Source organism: Mustela erminea, chromosome 9, assembly GCF_009829155.1.
Source record: "Mustela erminea isolate mMusErm1 chromosome 9, mMusErm1.Pri, whole genome shotgun sequence".
NCBI classification, from domain to species: Eukaryota; Metazoa; Chordata; class Mammalia; order Carnivora; family Mustelidae; genus Mustela; species Mustela erminea.
Window position 1 is genome coordinate 108,115,553 of NC_045622.1, and position 17,944 is coordinate 108,133,496.

The 17,944-nt window shown below is 62.1% G+C and overlaps 3 protein-coding genes across 8 annotated transcripts; all 3 read right to left on the bottom strand.

The window, feature by feature from the left end:
* Positions 1-634: 634 nt before the first annotated feature.
* Positions 635-6,840, bottom strand: RIN1 (Ras and Rab interactor 1). Of its 2 annotated transcripts, none has more exons than XM_032357506.1 (10): positions 6,743-6,840; positions 6,413-6,593; positions 6,168-6,282; positions 6,000-6,072; positions 5,763-5,854; positions 4,889-5,626; positions 4,406-4,711; positions 3,961-4,092; positions 3,662-3,813; positions 635-2,765 (listed from the first exon to the last, which is right to left on the bottom strand). In XM_032357506.1, the coding sequence occupies exons 1-10, from the start codon at positions 6,826-6,828 to the stop codon at positions 2,271-2,273; spliced, it is 2,370 nt and encodes a 789-aa protein (XP_032213397.1). In that variant the 5' UTR covers positions 6,829-6,840; the 3' UTR covers positions 635-2,270. The 2 variants fall into 2 exon arrangements, with proteins under 2 accessions (XP_032213397.1, XP_032213398.1); XM_032357507.1 differs by lacking the exon at positions 635-2,765 and adding an exon at positions 2,779-3,159.
* A 999-nt stretch (positions 6,841-7,839) lies between these two features.
* On the bottom strand, positions 7,840-14,978 carry BRMS1 (BRMS1 transcriptional repressor and anoikis regulator). Of its 5 annotated transcripts, none has more exons than XM_032357517.1 (10): positions 14,863-14,978; positions 12,055-12,200; positions 11,871-11,961; positions 11,586-11,713; positions 11,326-11,405; positions 11,133-11,196; positions 10,470-10,562; positions 9,314-9,378; positions 8,740-8,779; positions 7,840-8,374 (listed from the first exon to the last, which is right to left on the bottom strand). In XM_032357517.1, exons 2-10 carry the CDS (start codon positions 12,191-12,193, stop codon positions 8,367-8,369), a joined length of 708 nt encoding a protein of 235 aa, XP_032213408.1. In that variant the 5' UTR covers positions 12,194-12,200; positions 14,863-14,978; the 3' UTR covers positions 7,840-8,366. The 5 variants fall into 5 exon arrangements, with proteins under 5 accessions (XP_032213408.1, XP_032213407.1, XP_032213404.1 ...); XM_032357516.1 differs by having other exon boundaries at positions 11,133-11,229; XM_032357513.1 differs by having other exon boundaries at positions 11,133-11,238.
* Positions 14,979-15,473: 495 nt separating this feature from the next.
* On the bottom strand, positions 15,474-17,832 carry B4GAT1 (beta-1,4-glucuronyltransferase 1). Its single transcript, XM_032357512.1, has 2 exons — positions 16,373-17,832; positions 15,474-16,131 (listed from the first exon to the last, which is right to left on the bottom strand). Exons 1-2 carry the CDS (start codon positions 17,426-17,428, stop codon positions 15,940-15,942), a joined length of 1,248 nt encoding a protein of 415 aa, XP_032213403.1. The 5' UTR covers positions 17,429-17,832; the 3' UTR covers positions 15,474-15,939.
* Between the last annotated feature and the right edge of the window lie 112 nt (positions 17,833-17,944).

Here is a 17,944-nt window from a genome sequence, read left to right on the forward strand (position 1 = left end):
TCACCACCTCCCGACAGTGACCCTTGACCGTACTGTTACCTGGCTTCGGCCCCTGACCAAGCACGATGTCTTGAGACGAAAACTCAAAAGGCTCAGTAGCGGGAAGGGCCCCGTAGTGCTCTGAGCAGGGGAGGGGGTTACTGAATTCCCAGAGCCTGGAAGTGGGACTGAGCACAGTAAGCGGTTAGGAGGGGGCAGCTGTTAGGAGGGGGCTCAGTGGGTTAAAGCCTCTGCCTTGGGCTCAGGTCATGGTCTCAGGGGCCTGGGATCGAGCCCTCCATAGGGCTCTCTGCTCTGCAGGGAGCCTGCTTCCTCCCCTCTTTCTCTGCCCGCCTCTCTGCCTACTTGTGATTTCTCTCTCTCTCTGTCAAATAAATAAAATCTTAAAAAAAAGGGGGGGGTTAGGAGGGGTTTGCAGAGGGCGGAAATGAAGGGGCTCAGAAGCTTCTGTCAGACCCAGTTCCCGTGAGGCCAGCTCCACATCCAGGTTTCTCTGAGCGCCCCTGGCAACCAGTTGTTCTAGGTTTTCCTCTGGAACTGAATTTGAGACATCCTGTTTGGTTCCCAGAACCCAGGCCCCCCTCTTAACCTCCCAGCTTCCCACCTAACTGCGCTTCACTCTTTTTTCTCAAACTCCAATCAGGGGACAACATTTATTGATCACCGGTGCAGTGCCCAGCGCAGGGCAAGGCACTGGGGGGTGGGGGTGAGATAGGGAGACGGACATACAAAGGGGGAGACTCCCTGCCAGCAGGAAGCTTGGAGTGGGGGGTGGCAGTGGGGAGACAAGAGCTGCTGGTGGCTCTAGTGACACATTGGAGAGCGATACGCCCAAATTTGGTGCATCTGTCTCTGGACTGTCGGAAATCCCAATGTCCAGGATTTCTACCTTCCAGTTGTCATGTCTATCGCACGTGGGGTATGATGTCCCTTTGTGGTCAGCACCTGAGGGAGTACCCCCGAGCCTGGCTGGGGTCCTCCTTCCGCCAGGGGGACAGTTCTTTCCCAGGGAGTGATTCCTCCGGAGTCTGCCTGAAACCTGGGAGCTGAAGGCTGGCAGCGCTGGGCCCTGCGCTGACCCCAGGTTGCCTGGTAGCTGCAGGAGTACAGGGTCTCTGGCCACCTAACTCGCTTCGGGCTTTGGCCCTGGAGACACACTCGCCCCTGGCAATTACCGACTGGCCACTTCCTGGGCCACGCGCACCCCCCTGTGGTCATCAGTGGCATTTCCTTTGCTCCCATTGGCTCCCTGCCCTGGGCCCCAACTTGGGGTTGTAGGGCCTTTAGGTTTAATTTATTGGTGGCTTAGAAGAAAGGGCATGTAGTTGGAGCCTGACACCCTGGTTTGGGCGGGGAGGCTGTAATGGCCGGCTATGCGATGGGTATCTTAGGAGTCACTTTCTCAAACAGTGTGTAATAAGCCATGCCCAGCCTTCCGCGGAGCTCTTGTGAGGTCCAGAAGAGTTAAGTGCAGAGAAAATGGTTTCCAAGCACCCCTTCTGTTTCGGAAGCCCATCTCCCCTGTCCAAGTCCCCTGGGATGCCAGAGTGCATGGCAGAAAATCCCTCCTTAAAGAAAGACTGGGACCTGGGTGCTCCCTGGGCCAGACCTGATCTCTTGGATCTCCCCCGAGTGGCGGGACGACAGCCTTTGGTGGATGCACACAACAGACCCTGGGAGGACTGGTCCGCTAACATCCCACCTCCTACTCTCCCCTTCCTTTTAGCCGGAGCTCTGCTTTGCAGCAAAACCATCCATTTGGCCTCTGGGGGACTTGTGGGAGAAGGCAGGGCACCCTCTCTTTCCAGGACACTGAAGTCTGGAGCTTCTGGTCCTCCAGCTGGGCTACAGCTGGCCTGAGCTCTGGGCCCGTGTTGGCTCTGGGCCCGTGACACCCAGGAACAGGTGAAGCCTTTCTCGGCCCTGAAGACAGCAGCTGGGAGGGGCACCTGTTGGGTTTGTCCCCTGTTGGACATACGGCACTGACGGCTGCCTGGCCTCCAGCTGGGAGGGAAGGGCGAGAGGCAGAGGGCCTGAGCCCTGGGTCTGGGGTCCCTCAAACCCACTCAGCTTGATTCCAGTATTCTGTAGCGGCCAGGCCAGGCGCCACCCCAGCAGGTGTGATCACGGAGGGAAGTATCGGACGGGGCGGTGGCGGACTCAGGAGTGGCTGGGGTGGGGAAGCCTGCAGGGGTGGGGCTGACGGCTCGGAGAGGCCTTCCCAGCAGGCTCAGCTTTCTGTCTCAAATGACCCTTCTGAACACTTCCGGCTACTCCTCTGCTGCCTGGCTTCCCGCAGCCTCTGGCCCCCCCGGCTGAGCAGGGGCCCCCCTGGCCTGGCCCATCCCTGCTTTGGCCCTCTCAGCACTGGTGTCAGACTCTCCCTGGCTATCCCTAGGACCGGCTTCGACCCCGATGTCCCCATCTCCCTGGCCCCCTTTCTCCAACTCCCTGCCTCCCGCCTCTGGCTCCCCGCTGCCAAACTCCAGTGTAGCCCCAGGCGAGGCCCCCTGGGTCTCAGGCCGCTCTGCCCTGCGGTAGACAAGGTAACTGGTTGCGGGGAGCCTGTGGGCCAGGGCTCCGGGGGGCAGGCGGTGGTAGCCCTGCTCCTTGTACAGGAACAGGCCAAACGTGTCGGGCTGGGTCACTCGGAACTTGGTGGCACAGAGCTGGTTCAGGGTGGCAATCGAGGCCCCTGGAGGCACAGCCAGGGTCTTGGAGGTGCAGCCACTGCTGGGGTCCTGGTGGGCTACTCGGAGGAGGCACTGTGCAGGAAGACAAGCGAAGCCAGAGCTCAGTCCTGCCTGCTCCGTCTCTGGCTATACAGCTTGAGGTCCCAGGGTAGGCTCTGCAGGGACGGGGCGCGGGGTATAAATCCGGGGGTAGAACCGAGTGACGAAAGCTTTTTGGATAAAGGGAGCTGCGGAAAGGTGAGGTCTGCCTTGGCTAGTGGGTTAGAGCTGCAGGCTGGCAGCGGCAAGGATGGCCCCAGCAGCTGTCCGGCGCCTGCCAGCCCTCCTCGGAGCCTCCCCGGGCCCACGCGCCCGTCCTGCATTCGCTCATCTCATCCACACATCGGCCCCAGGAGCCACTTCCCGTGGCCTCCGCTTATAGGTGAGGAGAGCCGGGCACACAGCGGCTATGTAAGGTGCCCCACGCCTGCAAACAGAAAGTAGCTGAGGCAGGATGTGAAGCCGGCATCTGGCTGCAGGGTCTAAAGTCCTCACCGAGGCTGGGGAGGGTCCCTGGGCTGGATGGAGAGGAGGCTTCGGGGAGCATGGGCGGGGAGCCTCACTCCGGGGGAGGGCAGAGCCCCACGGAGTGGGGGGTCGGCGCTAGAAGCCAGGATTTGGGGTGTGAGTTTGCCCCCTGCGTCCCTTTCCCCCTCCGTGTCACGTCTCTGTTTCCTCATCTGTAAAATGGGATAATAATGGTCCTAAGGCCGAGTTTCTTTGAAGCGGCAGGGCTGAGCCCCTAGAGCACACGGAACGTGCCCTCTCGAGGAAGGTGAGGCGTGGGGTCCACACAGGGGGCTGCCTCTCTCCCCTGCTGGGTCTCTCTAGGAAAAGGAGGGGACCGCGCAGGATGGCGCCAGAACCCCGCCACCCCCACTGCACCCCGGGCCGGGGCAGTTCAGGCGACTGACGGGGAGGCCCCGTACCTGGAGGCTGTGGGTGGCCGGCAGGCGGCGCTGCTCCCAGAGGCTGAGGGAGCGCTGCAGCTCCTGTGAGGGGCTCAAGGGCGCGCTGTGGGCCTGGTCCAGGCCACTCAGCAGGGCCAGGCTGGCGGAGAGGCTGGTCAGGTAGTAACCGCCTGGGACACAAGGGGAAGAATGCAGCTCCGGCTGACAGGTGATGCTTCGCCATGCCCCCGCCCCGCCACCTTCCCGGGGGCTATGCAGCCCCTAAGCCGCCCAGTCCCCCGCACCCAGGGTGGTGGCGCGCGGAGGGGCTCCCTCACCCTCTCCGGTGAGCAGGGTGGGCTCCAGCAGCTCCGACATGTACTCAGCTTCCAGCAGCAGCTCGGGAAGGTCGCACTGGGCCAGGACAAGGCTCAGCAGTGGGAGGAACTCATCTGCCCCCGCGGCCTCCCCTGTGGGGCAGTAGAGAAGGAAGCTTCAGACTCTGCTCGGGCCCCAGGGTTGGTGTCCACCCCGTGTCTCGGACAGTGACCCTCCCCTCCACCTGCCAGGCCTTGGGGGAGGCGGTCTCTACGGTGACCACAGACGGGGGCGGGGTGGGGGAGCAGAGAGCCTGGGGAGGACACTCTATACTCTCTGGGCCTCAGTTGCACCGTTTGTGGGAGGTTGGGCCCATTTCCCAGTCTGCTGCACCAGTATGGGATCTCTGGGGGGCCTGCCTCTGACCGGGCAGGGGCCGCTGGGCAGCGAAAGGAGGGGGCGTACCCGCTTCGGTCCTCAGCGCTGTGTAGAGCAGCTTGCAGGCCTGCAGGAGCCGCTTGACCTGGGCGCTGGGCGAGTAGGCCCGGAGCAGCTGCAGCAGCTTGTGGCGAACCTGCTCCACCTCAGCCGGGGAGGGCAGGCTCACGTGAGCCCCAAAGGCTCCGGAGCCCTGGGCCCGGGCCAGGCGCAGGCCTTCGGCCAGGCGGCCCAGGGAGCCATTGGCGGAGAGCCGGCGTCGCAGGCGGGCCGCCAGGATGGGCCGGAGAGGCTTGAGCACGGAGCGATGCAGCGACTTCTCCAAGGTGTGTTCTGCAAGGGAGAGGCGGGCAGAGTCAGGGGAACTGGGGCGCCCGTGGAGGGGGGCTGTAGGCAGGGAGGGATGCAAGTTGGGGGGAATCTCCGTGAGACAGGAGAAGAGCCGGAGAGAGGCGGGGAGCAGAAAGAACTAGCGCTCTGGAGAGCCCAGCGGAGAGCCCCGGGTCTCACCCAGTCTCTCAGGAGGCAGCAGCTTCTCAGGGCCCAGCTCCGCGCTCAGCATGGCCCGTGCCCGGCTTAGTGCCTCTCGGACCCCCTGCAGCTCCCGGGGCGCAGGGCCAGCCCGCACCTGGGTCAGTAGGTCCTGTACCAGCTGGCCCACAGCCGTGTGTCGGTCCTGCACCAGGGCCGCGGCGGCCCGGCCCACCTGCCGCTCGGGCGCCAGCAGGGAGCAGAAGGCCGCGCTCATGGACCGAAGCAGGGGCCGCCGGCGGCCCAGGCCAGGGGAGGTCGCTGGGCTTCCCTGGGACCCCGGCGCCCCCTCCTCTTCTGAACTGCTAGGGGAGCCGCAGTCTACCTCCTGGAGGGAGGGCAGAGGTGGGAGGCTGGGCCTGGGGCCCCCTGGCACACGGTACCCCACTGAGCTCTCCCTTTGCAGAAGCTGGTGAGGGGGGACGCTTTCTGTCTGGCTGGGGGCTGCACCTGGCAGCACGGGGACTGGGGGAGGTGGCACGGCAGGTGGTGACAGAGGGCTGGAGGTCTCGGTGGACACACGCACTTTGAAGCTCCTCTTGAATTTTTCCCGCTTGGTGGGGCCCAGGTCCCCTGGGAACAGGGGATTGAAGAAGCACAGGGCGGCTCCTGTGCCCTGGTCCAGCTCTTGTGGGGACCGGGGCTTCAGCCGGGGCAGCAGCTGGCCTTCAGACGGGCCCAGCTGGGCCTTGGTGTTGAGGGAGGAGCTCCAGAACTCTAGGGAGGAGAAACCAGTTGGGGCGTCAGGTGCCCAAAAGAAGGCACAGGCTCAGGCCATGTGCCCACGTGCCTTCACTTTGTTTCTTGCCCTCAGCTTGTCCATCGGTGCAATGGGAAGCTGAAGAGCCCTTACCAATGCCCAGATGGGAGATGGCTTCCAGTTCCTTGTGGGTGGCTGCCTGGCAGATGGCTCTGGGGAGCTGGAGCGGGAGGAGGAGGATGTCCCTGAGGCCAGAGAGGGAAACAGAAAGCCAGGGGTGAGGGGATGCTCAGGGCTCTGGGGGCTGACAGGACCTGCAGGGCTTGGGAAAACAGACTGTCCCAGGGAGCCGGGACCAGAGGACACCAGGCACCCTGCGGCCAGGCTCACCGGCTGTGGCAGTAGGCGCAGATGAGCTGGACCAGGTCTGGGAACATGAGCTCTGAGCCCTCCAAGGAGACGCCTGAGAGATGGGAAGTGTGGTTGTTCTCTGGGAAACACCCCTGCGCCCGGCCCTGACTGCTTCCAGCCCCTTCCCCCCAGGCCAGTCCAGCTCACCCTCAGGGCTCTCCTGGATGTAGTGGCTGGAGACAAAGGAGGGGCCGCTGGCTTCGGGCAGCCGCACGCACAGGGCTTGGCACCCGCGAGTGTTGGATTTCCGCACCAGAAACGTCTGCAAAGGGACAGGGGTCCGGGGCTCAGAACCTCTGCCTCTGGCCTCTCTCTCTCTTTCTCTCTCCCCCCCGCAACCGCCGCCGCCGCCGCCCCCCGCCGGCCAGTCCGGGTTCAGGGCCATGACTCACCCCGGGGGGCTCAGTCCTCAGCACGTGCAGCGCGGCCGCGGCGTTGGCCCGCAGCTGCAGCCACACCGGCCGCGTGAGCAGCAGGCGCTCCCGCAGGCTCACGCTGCGCCCCGGCCGCTGGGGCCCGCCCGCCGGCCGCCCGCCGGCTCCAGGCACGTCGTAGGGGGGGTCCTCCGCGGGCCTAGGGGTTGGCGGCAGACTTGAGGGGGTGGCGGGGGTGGCAGGCGGTGGGACCCTTGCTCCGCCCTCTCCCCCTCCTGGGCCCTAGGGCAGGCCCTGCTCTGCCACCCCTCCCCTGCCCCACCAGGCTGCCCTTCCAACTTCACGAACTTTTCTCTCTCCGGGCGCCCAGGTGCGAAGTTGGACAGGCTGGGGGCTCCGAGAGGCCCAGCTCCTGGCTCCCCGGGGCTTTCCATGGCTGAGAGCGCCTTGGGTCTCTCACGCTTTCTCCCAGGACTCAGGAAGAGAATCCAGCCCCCGAGGCAGGAGCGCTCACATTCCCGGCGGTGAGTAACACTTCCTGAGGGCGGTTCGCCCTGTCACGCCCCGCCAGTTAACTCTTGGGTGTCCACTCGGCCTGGGCCAAGCCCGGAATCCTCAGTTCTGGGCCCCGTCTCAGGGGCCAGGGATCCCATCTGTGCAAGCGCCACTCCGAGAGCCCCAGCTGCGGGGCCAGCCCCCACCCCACGGTGCGCCCAGAAGCCTTACCGGCCTCCTCAAAGCACACAAGCAAGCGGGAAGGGGTTAAGCAGGGCCCATCTGGGCCCCCACAGGCCCAAGTTTACCCCGCCCACCCCCGCACCTTTAAGTCTGCTGGTCAATTGCTCATCTGTGCGAGGCCCTGGGGTCAGCGGGGGTGGGGGGGGACACCCCCTACTAGCCCCGGATGACTCATTCCTGAGCCTACCTTGGGTGTTGGGACTTCAGGTTGCCATGGAGAGAGGATGCTGTGTCTCCATGGAAACTAACCCCCTTGCTTAACTGAGGTTCTGGGGGTGGTTCTAACACTCGGTGCTCAACGGGGGGAGCTTGGCTGTGAGGTCGTCAGCGCCCCGTGCCGCTGCCAGCTGCCTCGTACACGTGCAGGCCCCCCCAGCCTGCCTTACCGACCTGCCAAGTGACTGGGGCAGGCGCAGACATGACCCAGTCTCCAAGCACAGGCGGGGACACATGGTCTGCCTGTGCCACATGTTGCTTCAAACTTTGCTCAGGAGTCTCGTTCAGCCAGGGCTCACTCCCCGCCCCCTGGGAGGTGTGGTGGGCGAGTCCCCCCCTTCCCTCCCTCTGCCCTAACTCAAGAGTAGGTTGGCTCCTGCCTGCTAGTGAGGGGAGCTACCGGGGACTCCAGGAAGAGCCCGCCTGACTCAGGCACTCCCTGGGGGAGCCCTGATTCTCTTGCAAGGTAAATCAGACACACACAGCTCATACCGAGGTCCCAGGAAAGATTTTAATTCCAGTCCCTGAAATCTGGGAGACACCAAGAACCTCCTTGAGAAGACCTGGGGAACATGCCTTCTCACCTCCAACAGCAGCCAGAAAAGACAGGCCCCCCAAAATATGATGTCTGGCTCAGAGTTCCCACGAAATGGGGCCCAGCTCACTGGCTCAGTGACTGGTCCAAGGTCAGCAGGAAGGATGCTGCTTTGGTGTAAGAGGAGCCCCACCTTCTCTGTGGGAGGAGGAGGCTGCCCTCTGGGAGGGGGCGCCGGTGCACGCGCTGGGGAGGGAGGAGACAGTCTGGCCTGGCTAGGGCAGCTCTGGGCCACAGCTGTGCAGGCCCCCCGAGGAGGGCAGAGGAGTCCGGACCAGTGATGGCTGGAAGGGAAGATCCACCAGCAGTACCGGGGAGCTGGCTGGACAGACCCTGTCAGTCTGCCTTCTCACAGCAGGAAAATGTGGATCCTGGCTTTGCGGCCAGTTGCTCCAAGGGGCCCCCTGGCTCTGAATGGCAAGGTCACGGTCCTGAGGGAATGCCAAAAGCGGAGAGCACTGCAGGTGATAAGCTGAACCAAGAGGGGACACCACTGCCTGTCGGGGCTAAGAGGCTGGCCTCGGGGTGGCCCAGGGCAGCTCCACAGCCCTCAGCATGGGCCCAGCATTCCTGTGCCCCCTACCCAGGCCTGGTTGGGGGGGAAGCTTCATCCCGCAGCCCTACCGACCTAGAGATTCTCTATCGCCATCCCGGCTCTGGCTGCCCAAACCCCCAAACGCCAACCATTCTAACGGGGGCCACTGATCGGACATAACCCTTGTCTCTCTCTGGGCTCTCTCCGAGGATGCTGGGCTGGGGCGGGGGCAGGAGGAGGAACAACTCCTGTGGGTCTTACCATCTGCTTTTCTCTTCTGAGGGGACACAGCTGCTCTAGCCTGGGAGGGTAAGAAGAAAAGCGCCCCCTGAGAGCCTGCCTCCAGCTTGGCAAGCACCCTCTTCCACATTAGTTTCTCTGGGGTAGGGGCACTGCTGGGTTGGTGCCTCCCATCCCATCAAAACCTGCCCGGAAGGAGAAAGGGGCTGACACAGATTGAAAGGTCCCTCCTATGGGAAGTGTCAGGCCAGCACCTGGGTTAAGCCATCAGTCGGTTAAGCCTCATGGTTTCAGCTCAGTAGGGTCAAGAGCTCGAGCCCCACATCGGGCTGTTAGGCATGACGTCTGCTTGGGATTCTCTCTCTCCCTCTGCACTCCCCGCTCGCCCCACCACACCATTCGCACGTGCAAACACATTCTCTCCCTCTCTCTCTAAAAAAGGCCAATGCCAGGGAACCTGGGCTGAAGGCAGGAGGTGCTGAGGGCGAGCAGGGCTCCCAGGCCCTCAGGAAGCCCAGGTGTGGTGAGACCGCAGAGACCAAAGCTGGTGTCAGGGATGGGGACCCGTGCGGGGAAGAAGGGGCCCTGGCCGCACCTTTTTGATAGCCGTCCAGTCCTCCAGGATGTCGATCTCCTGCAGCATGTACACAATGTAAGGACCTGTGACAGAGGTCAAGGAAGCAAGAAGCCCGGTGGAGGGAACAGGTGTCACAGGGGGGAGGGGGCTGAGGACCCCGGTGGGAGCTCAGGTTCTGCCTCCCACCTCTTGGCTCCCAGGTCCCTAAGGCTGGGCCTATTGTGGCCTCTTCACAAGTCTGTGGGGGCTACTAAGCCTCACCCCACCTCCCCTCTGCTCCCGCTTCATCGTCTCTCCAGTGTAAAGGTCAGGAGGTGAAAACCCAGCCCAGCCACGCAGGGAGCTTGCTCCTTCGATTCCCTGTCCCTTCCTGTCCCTTCTACACGCACAAACCTCAGTCCCTTCCATCCGGGAATCCACCCTCCGGTGCTCTCCACTCCCCCGACGCCCACTCCCCCCGGGCTCTGTACCTGATGTCCCCACGCCCTTGCCCCCCATTCACCCCTCAAGTCCTTGCAGCCTGGATGCTTCCCTCCCTGCCTGATGCGACAGCCATCACCAGGCGGCCGGGTCCCGAGCGTCTGATGGCCGGAGTACCCGGGCGTGGGGGTGGAGGGCGTGCAGATTCTGTTCTGCATGTGCCGGACGCTGCCAGGAGGGATGAGGGCTCAGCAGGCCCCGGGCTGCAGCGGCGGGCAGGGGGCAACTGTGTATGGGATGAGGGTGTCCCGGGTTAGGACGCAGGGGTGCAGAAGACAGAGAAGCTATCGCCATTGCGAGGAAACCAGGAGAGGCTTCCCAGAGGAGGTGAGGCAAGCCGTGACCAGGCACAGACAGGCAGCACGACTTTCTGAGAAGCGGGTGGAAAGTGAGAGCAGGCGGGGGAGGCACGTGGCAATGGGAAAGTCTGCGACCTGCCCGGGCTGTTGTGGGAAAGCCAGAAGAGCCTCAAAGGAGACTTCGCTCAGGAAGCTAAGGGACTCCGTGAGGGGGCACTGCTCTTTCTCTATGGTCCGCACAGCCTGGCAGAGACCCAGGGCCTTAGAAAATTCCCGACAGCGGGAGTCAGCTCGTGTGTCGGGCGTGACTCCGCCTTCCCCGAGCCTCCACCCCCTCCCGGGGCTGGAGCTAACCCCAGTGATGTCAGACTCAGGCCCCGTCGGGGGAAGGATACCAGACACGAGAGGAGCCTTCTTCCTCTTGCTGGCCGGCAGGGAGTCCCAGGTCTTTGCGCTGCTTCGGGCGTGCAGTCTGTCGTCCCACCACTCTGGGCCCCCAAAGCCAGAGTCAGGATCAAGGTCCGCCCAGGACACTCTGCCCTTGGAGCCAGCCCCTCCCCTTCCTCTCCCTCCCAGGTTGGTGGAGAGAGCCAGGGACCGGGGCGGGGCCTTAGAAGCGGAGGTCAGGGCCCGAGGACAGCATGGCTGTGTGAGCCTGGGGGGCCAGGGGGCACTGTACGTCTGTCCGACCAGTTTCTTCATCTGTTCAGTGGGCGCTGCCCAATGACCACTGCGGCCTCCCTAGGACCCCCCCATGAACACAGGCGCTGCGGACATAGGGGGACCCTGTGGCTGTTGTAGGTGTGGGGGTGTCAGAACGACACCTCCTGTTCTAGAAAGAGAGCAGGGGCCAGGGCGGGCGGGGGGCGGCCCACTCTTGCTGAGCCTCCCTGGTGCACCAGGCACTGGGCAGGGTCCTTTCTGTGCCTGGTTCCGTTCGGGCCACACGGTGAGCCCATGAAGCAAGCTCTCTGGCATGCTCCCCGCTCCCTGGGCAGGCAGAGCAGGGGTGCGGTGGGGAGACGGCACAGAGAGCGCGGCGTGGAGGGCAGCCTCACCGGAGCTGAGGTCCAGGCTCTGGCGGTCCTCCTCCAGCCTCTGGATCCGCTCCTGCAGCTCCCCCTGCAGCGTGTCGTACAGCAGCAGCTTCTCACTCTGGAAGGGCTGGGGCCGCTCAGGCTCATGGGGCGGTGGGGACAAGCCACTTCCGCTGTCCCCCAACCCCCCCACCCTCCACCCGGGCACATTCACCTCCAGGTGCTGTCTGGCTCCCTGCAGCTCACACTCGTACTTGTTCCGGATCACGTCCAGACAGAAGCCCTTGTAGATCCCTACAGCGGGGAAGGGAGACGGGAAGTCCGGCTTGGCCAGGGACCTGGGTGTCCCAGATGGGGAGCCAGGAGCTGGGCCTGGCAGGGAAGGGAAGAGCGGGGAGCAGAGAGCCCTGGGCTCCGGCCGAGGCAGAGAGGGGAGGCCCGGGACCGCCCCAGCGCACAGGACGGCCCACAGACCTGCCACCTGAATGCGGATCTTGAGGCTCCGCTGCAGGCCCCCCAGAGGCTCTGTGTACTCAGGAGCCCGCTCAGCCCCGACTTCCTCCAGCCGCGCCCTCAGCTGACTCAGCCGCTCCCTGAACAACCTGGGAGAGAAGAGCCAGAGCATGTGTGTCCCTCAAGCACGTGGCCGGTCCCGCTCGGCAGGTCCTCAGACACCCCTGCCCCGCACTGGCCGGCTGCCTCCGCGCCCCCGCGCCCAGGGTGCCCCGGGAGACACAGGCCCAGACACCCCACGCTCACTTTTCCTTTAGCTCCGAGAACTGCTTCTCCAGGTCCAGCATCTCGTTGACGCACTCGCTGCGACGCCGCTCGTAGTCCTCATCGTCCATCTCTGGGACAAGAGGCCGGTCAGCGCTGGCTGCTGAGGAGCGGGCGGGCCCGCGGGGGCGCGCGGGGGCGCGCGGGGGCGCGCGGGGGACCTCACCTGAGCTCTCCTCGTCGGACCCCGTCTGGCTGCCGCTGCGCTCCTCGCCGCTCTCTTCCTCCTCCCCGTTCATCTCGGCGGCCGAGTCAGCCTCTGCTTCCATCTCTTCCGTGTCTTTGCTCGGAGGCTGGACGGGCATCTGGGCTCTGGGAGAAGGAGGGGAGCCATCGCCTATCATGAGCAGGAAGTGGCCATGCGGGGAGTCAAGCCAAGCCCCCTGCGCACATCTCCCTGAGGCCTGGGAACCATGGAAATGCTCACGTCCCAGTTATTGCTGATCCCAGGGTGGGGAATGCTCGCCAAGGCCATGGTCTTTACGATGGGAAACACCCAGGGTGGGGTCCCCACTGCCTCGGGGACTGGACACACACTTGTGATTGGGGCGTTTAAGGCCCCACACAGATTTGAGGACTGGGGCAGCTCCTTGACTCCACCATCTCATAGTCAATCCTCAAGCACACCCTTCCAACCTCCTCTCCGCCCCTTCCTGTTGGTCGTCCCCCGGGAAGGCCTTCCACTTCTCTTCCCGAGAACATTCTGCCATTCCCTTCCCGTCTCCCGGTGCTCTGGGTCACCCCCCATGTCCTTCTCTTTTCTCTGGAGCCTCAGGCTACCAGCACCCCCACCTCCACTGTTTCTCCAACGCTCCCTTTTGACAGCTCCTGCCCACGAAACTTTAGAGGTATTTAGAAATAGCAGAAACGCAAAACCTTGCCCCATTCCATTTAACTACTCCCCATTTCCCACCTCCCAGCTACGCTTTTCAAGGCTCTGGCTGTTCCCACCCTTTCATCTCCCAGATGTTCCGTTCCATTTCTCTATAGTCACCCTCGGCTGATGGGAGTCCTGTGGCAGCAGATAACCTTCTGGTGCCCAATACCAGTATTTTTTCCTGCTTCCCTTAGTTGAACACTATTAGTCATTCTTTCTTTCTTTCTTTCTTTTTTTATAATTTTATTTATTTACTTGACAGAGAGATCACAAGCAGGCAAAGAGGCAGGCAGAGAGAGAGAGAGGAGAAGCAGGCTCCCTGCTGAGCAGAGAGCCCGATTCGGGGCTCTATCCCAGGACCCTGGGATCATGACCTGAGCCGAAGGCAGAGGCTTTAACCCACGGAGTCACCCAGGCACCTCTATTAGTCATTCGTTCTTTTATATACTCATCTAAGATTTATTAAAGACCTAACACATGCCAGGTTCCTTCAGACAGTACAGGAGATGCTGGGCACGACGGGGCCTGACAGGGCAGAGCCAGTCTCTGACTTCAAGGAATTTACAGCTTCCTGGGAGAGGCAGAGCAGCGGACAGTACTGTGGTGTGAGAAGGGCTAAGACGGGGGCGGGGGGTCTATGGGAGAGGCATCTAACTGGAACCCGGAGCTTGCTCCAACAGTGAAGGTTTGCAGAGGGAGATCCTTGCCGCAGCATCAGCATGGAGAGCTCAGACAGAGGACTGGAGATGGCTGGGGAGGGAACATTCCAAGCAGAGTGAACAGTGTGTGCACAGACTGAGAGAAGGGGCACATGAGTCTAAGCCTCAGAGAGAAATGTGGGCTGCAGATATCTGTCACCGGCATATAGAGAGTTCTTCAGGCCATGGGAGAGGCCAGTGGAACCAGCAGGGCAGAATGTGTGGAGTGAGAAGAGGTCCAGGATGGACTCCCAGGGCCAACAAAGGGGCAGGTGATGAAAGCCCAGCAAAGGAGAAGGAAATTAGCAAGAGGCGGAAGAAGAGAAACTCAGTCGTGGGGAGAAATAACTTCAGACGGAAGGACCGTGACTGTGCCAAATGCTGCCAAGAGATCATTTAAGAGGAAGACTAAATGGTCCTGCCAATAATCTCTCCACCTACTGGAGGCTTGATTTCACTGCGATGCTCTTCCAACCTCTCTGGGTCCAGTTCTGTAGACCTTTAGATCAGTGTAAATGCCGCTCCCTCCAGGAAGCCCTAGGTGTTTACATTTCCTCTCTAATTGCCCATTTTCCATTTGTCTGCCTAACCAGGCTGTAGGCCTCTCCTGCCGATGCAGATGCCATAAATACAAACGAAACAAAGCACTTTTTCAGGCAGGCTTTGTACTTCTTGGTTGCCCCAGGACCCTGCAGTGGTTGCAAACCTGAAGTATTCTGTTAACTTTTCTTAACACAAGAGTTATGTAAAATAACTGGCTCAAGGCGCGGCTTAGTCGCATTCCTCAAGGGTTTCACAGCTGATCTGAATCTGACCTGAAAACCTCAGTTCTCCAAACCAGCTTCATTTTTCCCCGTTCTCAAGGCTGAGTTCCTGCAGTTTGGCCAATTTGCAATTCCTCTTCATTGTTAAATACATATTTACTTTTGTCTCCAGATGTCTCTAACTCTACTGAGTGAGCAAAATTAAATCACAACCTCCCCTCCTTACCCCGGGCGCAAAAGGAGGATAAACACCGCTACTCTGAGTGTTGTAAAGATCGCAAGGGGTAAAGGATGGAAAAGGAAATTGTAAGGCGCGGAACATAGGCAATTTATGCTTTTAGAAAGTGAGCATTTCCAGGGCAGACCTCCACGGAAGGCCGCTTCTTCTCCCTAGAGAAAGCCAATCCAGACCCCTACGCGCCGCGGGGCCGCGCGGCAGGACCCTCCCGCCCCGTTCCATTCCCGTCCGCGCCGGCGCCGCGGGCGGGGGAGTCACTGGCTCTTCGGCGGCCAGCAGCGGGCCCGCGGCGCCGCACGCGTCCGGCCGGTTAAGTCTCCGCTTCGGCCCTCCCTGGGCCAGCTCCGACCGACTGGCCAGAGACGCCGAACTAGGTGCCCTGAGGAGCATTACGCACCGCGGGGAAGGGGCCTCCGGGCTGACGTCGGAAACTCCCTCAGAGGTGCCCGCGGCTGCCGGGCTCCCGGAAACGTCGCGCCCTTCTCTCTACCCCCGGGGGGCGGGGCCCGCCGCACTTCCGCATACGTTATCAGGAGGCGCCAGTCGCCGAGCTCACAATTGGACAGCTGGGGCGAGGCATGCTGGGATACCGCGGGGTCGGTCTCCATAGCAACCGGCCGACATTCAAGCCGGCCTTCAGCAGCCGCACAAGACCCTTGTGGTTTCCTTGCTTTGCGGTCGGCGCCCCTTGGGCCGCAGCTCCTCCCCCCCTTCCCCCACTCTGGTCCCCCATCCCTCGCGTGGAAGGGAAGAAGCCACGACCCCACGCCCTGCCCGCCGGGTTCAGGAGAGTCATGGAGCCAGCCGTAGGTGTGAACACTCGTTTATTTACACATGGTCGGTGGTAGGCAGATAACCCAGCCCAGCCTATTCGAGGGCACAGATCGGGCAGAGAACCTGCAGACCCTTTCTCCAGAGCTCCCGAGGGCGGAGGCGGCTGGAAGAATCAGGAAGTTTAGGATTCTGCCCAAAAGCTAAGAACTAAATTCAGTGCCTTCACCTGATTTCTTCCCCAAAAAGTCCATTTTGTTAAGTACTCAGACTTCTCAGTTCTGCCCCATTCATACTTTTCACTCTCCTACTGCCCACCCACCCCAGATTGTTAATAATAATAATAACAATAATACTGTAATAATATTAATAATACTTCACATTTGTACGAAGCTTACAGAATGGTTCACATATATAGCATCTCATCTGAGCCTCCCGACAGTTCTGTGAGGTAGGTGTGCTCACCTCCCTTTTTACAGACGGGATAACTGAGGCTCAGAGAGGAAGTGGGATTTGCTCAAGGCCACACAGCTAGTTAGTGGTAAAGCCAGGACTTGATCCCAGCACCCCGTATTCAAGTCCAGTGTTCCAACATCACAGCTACCACTGTAAAGTGGAGTGACATTTCTTCCTCCTGTCAGGCCTGAGGGACGGCCTAAGGAGGGAAGAGGCTGAGACTTCTCTGACTAGGGGAGAGAAAGGCTCAGCAGTGACGAGGGGAGTCGGGGTACTTGGCCTTCAACTCCTGTTTGAACTGGCGGTAAAGGATCTTATTGTGCTGATTTTCGGCCTCCTTTTGGGGATGGAACTTCAAAGCTTCCTTGAAGCCCTTATGAACCAGGAAACCTTCGTTGAGCACCTCGAAATCAAATCCTGCCACGTGCAGCTCACAGGCCTGTTGGGGGAGAGACAGGTCAGTGAAGCTGGAGACTGCTGGGGCCGCCACTGACCTCCCTAAAGCCCCTCTCCAGCATTCCCACTCCTCCGGAGACATCCTGGGTCCTCCACACCATCCAACCACTTCGTGAACTACGACTGTCCCGCCTCATTGCCTCCTTTCGAACCAGGACCACTCATAGCTCCCAGAGCCCACCACTCCTCCTGCCCCATGTCCCCTGCCCTCTCCCTTTGGGCACCTGGCTGATCCGATTGAAGCCATACTGGCGAAAGCGCTCGTCGAAAGTGGGCACCTTGCCTCCGGCCACGTAGAATGGTTCCCAGGGGTCCTGCCAGGGCACCACATAGGCAGGCCTCAGCAAGCTCTCTTCTGGCAGGTTGACCCAGCGGGAGTAGTTGGTGGGCGCCTGGCAGGGCGTGCACAGCCCATAATAGAAGGGCCGCACCTCGCCCACTTGGTAGAGCTGCAACAGCTCGTTCTTGTTCGTGGGCATGCGGCGGGCTCGGCGGATCTCGAAGGCGGGCACCACCAGTGCTGTGCCCGCCCACTGCTTGCTCTGATCCAGCATTTCCCGAAGGCCCCTCCACAGCCCCTCACTGGGCACCATGTCCACATCGATTACCAGGGCATAGTTGGCCCCTTCCCGAGCCAGATTCCTCAGCAGGTTATTGGGATAGGAGACATTGGTGCCCAGCGCATAGTTGATCCCGGGCTGGGCCACCCTGGCTAGCTTGTCAAAGACCTCCTGGCAGGACCGCAGCAGGGCAAACTCCCCCGGCTCCCGGGGATCAGGCACAGCGGCCTCATAGCGCGAGGGGCACACAAGGTGCATGGCGACCCGGGCGCGCATATCGGGGCAGTGGCTGCTCAGCGCGTAGGTCAGCACCGTGGCTAGCTGCGCCTCCTCCTTGGTGGCCGCGAACACCGACACGGAGAGCGGGCCCTCCCAGCGCTCCAACAGGCCCGACAGGTGCAGCAGGTTGTCCACGCTGGCGTGCGTGGCCAGGATCACATCATTGGGGTCCATGGTGGTCTTCAGTAGGCCCCTGTAGACGCGGTAGTCGCCACTGGCGTCCAGGACGCCCCCAGAGGCCAGAGCGGTGCGGAGCTGCGCCTTGACCTGGTCCACGGACCGCGGGGACGGGGGAAAGAACTCGAAATACTGGTCTTGCTCCTCCTGCCCATGTAGCCCGGACAACAGCGACAGGTAGAGCAGCTGCAGCATCGCCACCAGCATCAGCGCGGCCAGAAGCAGCTGGTAGAAGGCGCACCGGATGGCGTAGGACATCTGCATGGCTCTCGGGGCTCCAGGGCGCGCAGCGGGGACCACCGGGCCGCAGCCTTTGCCAGCCGCCGCAAGCCCGGATTTACCGCAGCCTGCCGAGCGCAGCCGAAGCGAGCCGAGGCGAGCCGAGCCCCGCGCAGGTTCCCCGCCGGAGAGGGCCTTGGGGCGCGCCAGCTCGCCCCCTGCGCGCGAGGAGGAGCTACTGCATCCCCCGCACGCCGCGGTCTGCAAACCCTGAACGTGCCCGCGGCCGCGCCTGCCGGGTTCCCAGGGATACTCCCCCCTCCCTCCCGATCAGTGCGCGACCCCCCGGACCAGGCGCTTTCTGTAACACTCGTGCACTCGCCCACGCCTTAAGGCCGGGAAACCGTGGCAGAACTCTCGGTCGCGGCTTGGTGAACGATGGCTCGGGTTCGCGGCTGCGGCCGGCGGGAAGGAACACAAAAAGTCGTTTTCCTTCCGCAGTCTTTCCCTCCGCCAGGTCCTAGGAAATCCACACCGAAGATGGGGGCTGGGGGTGGGGCG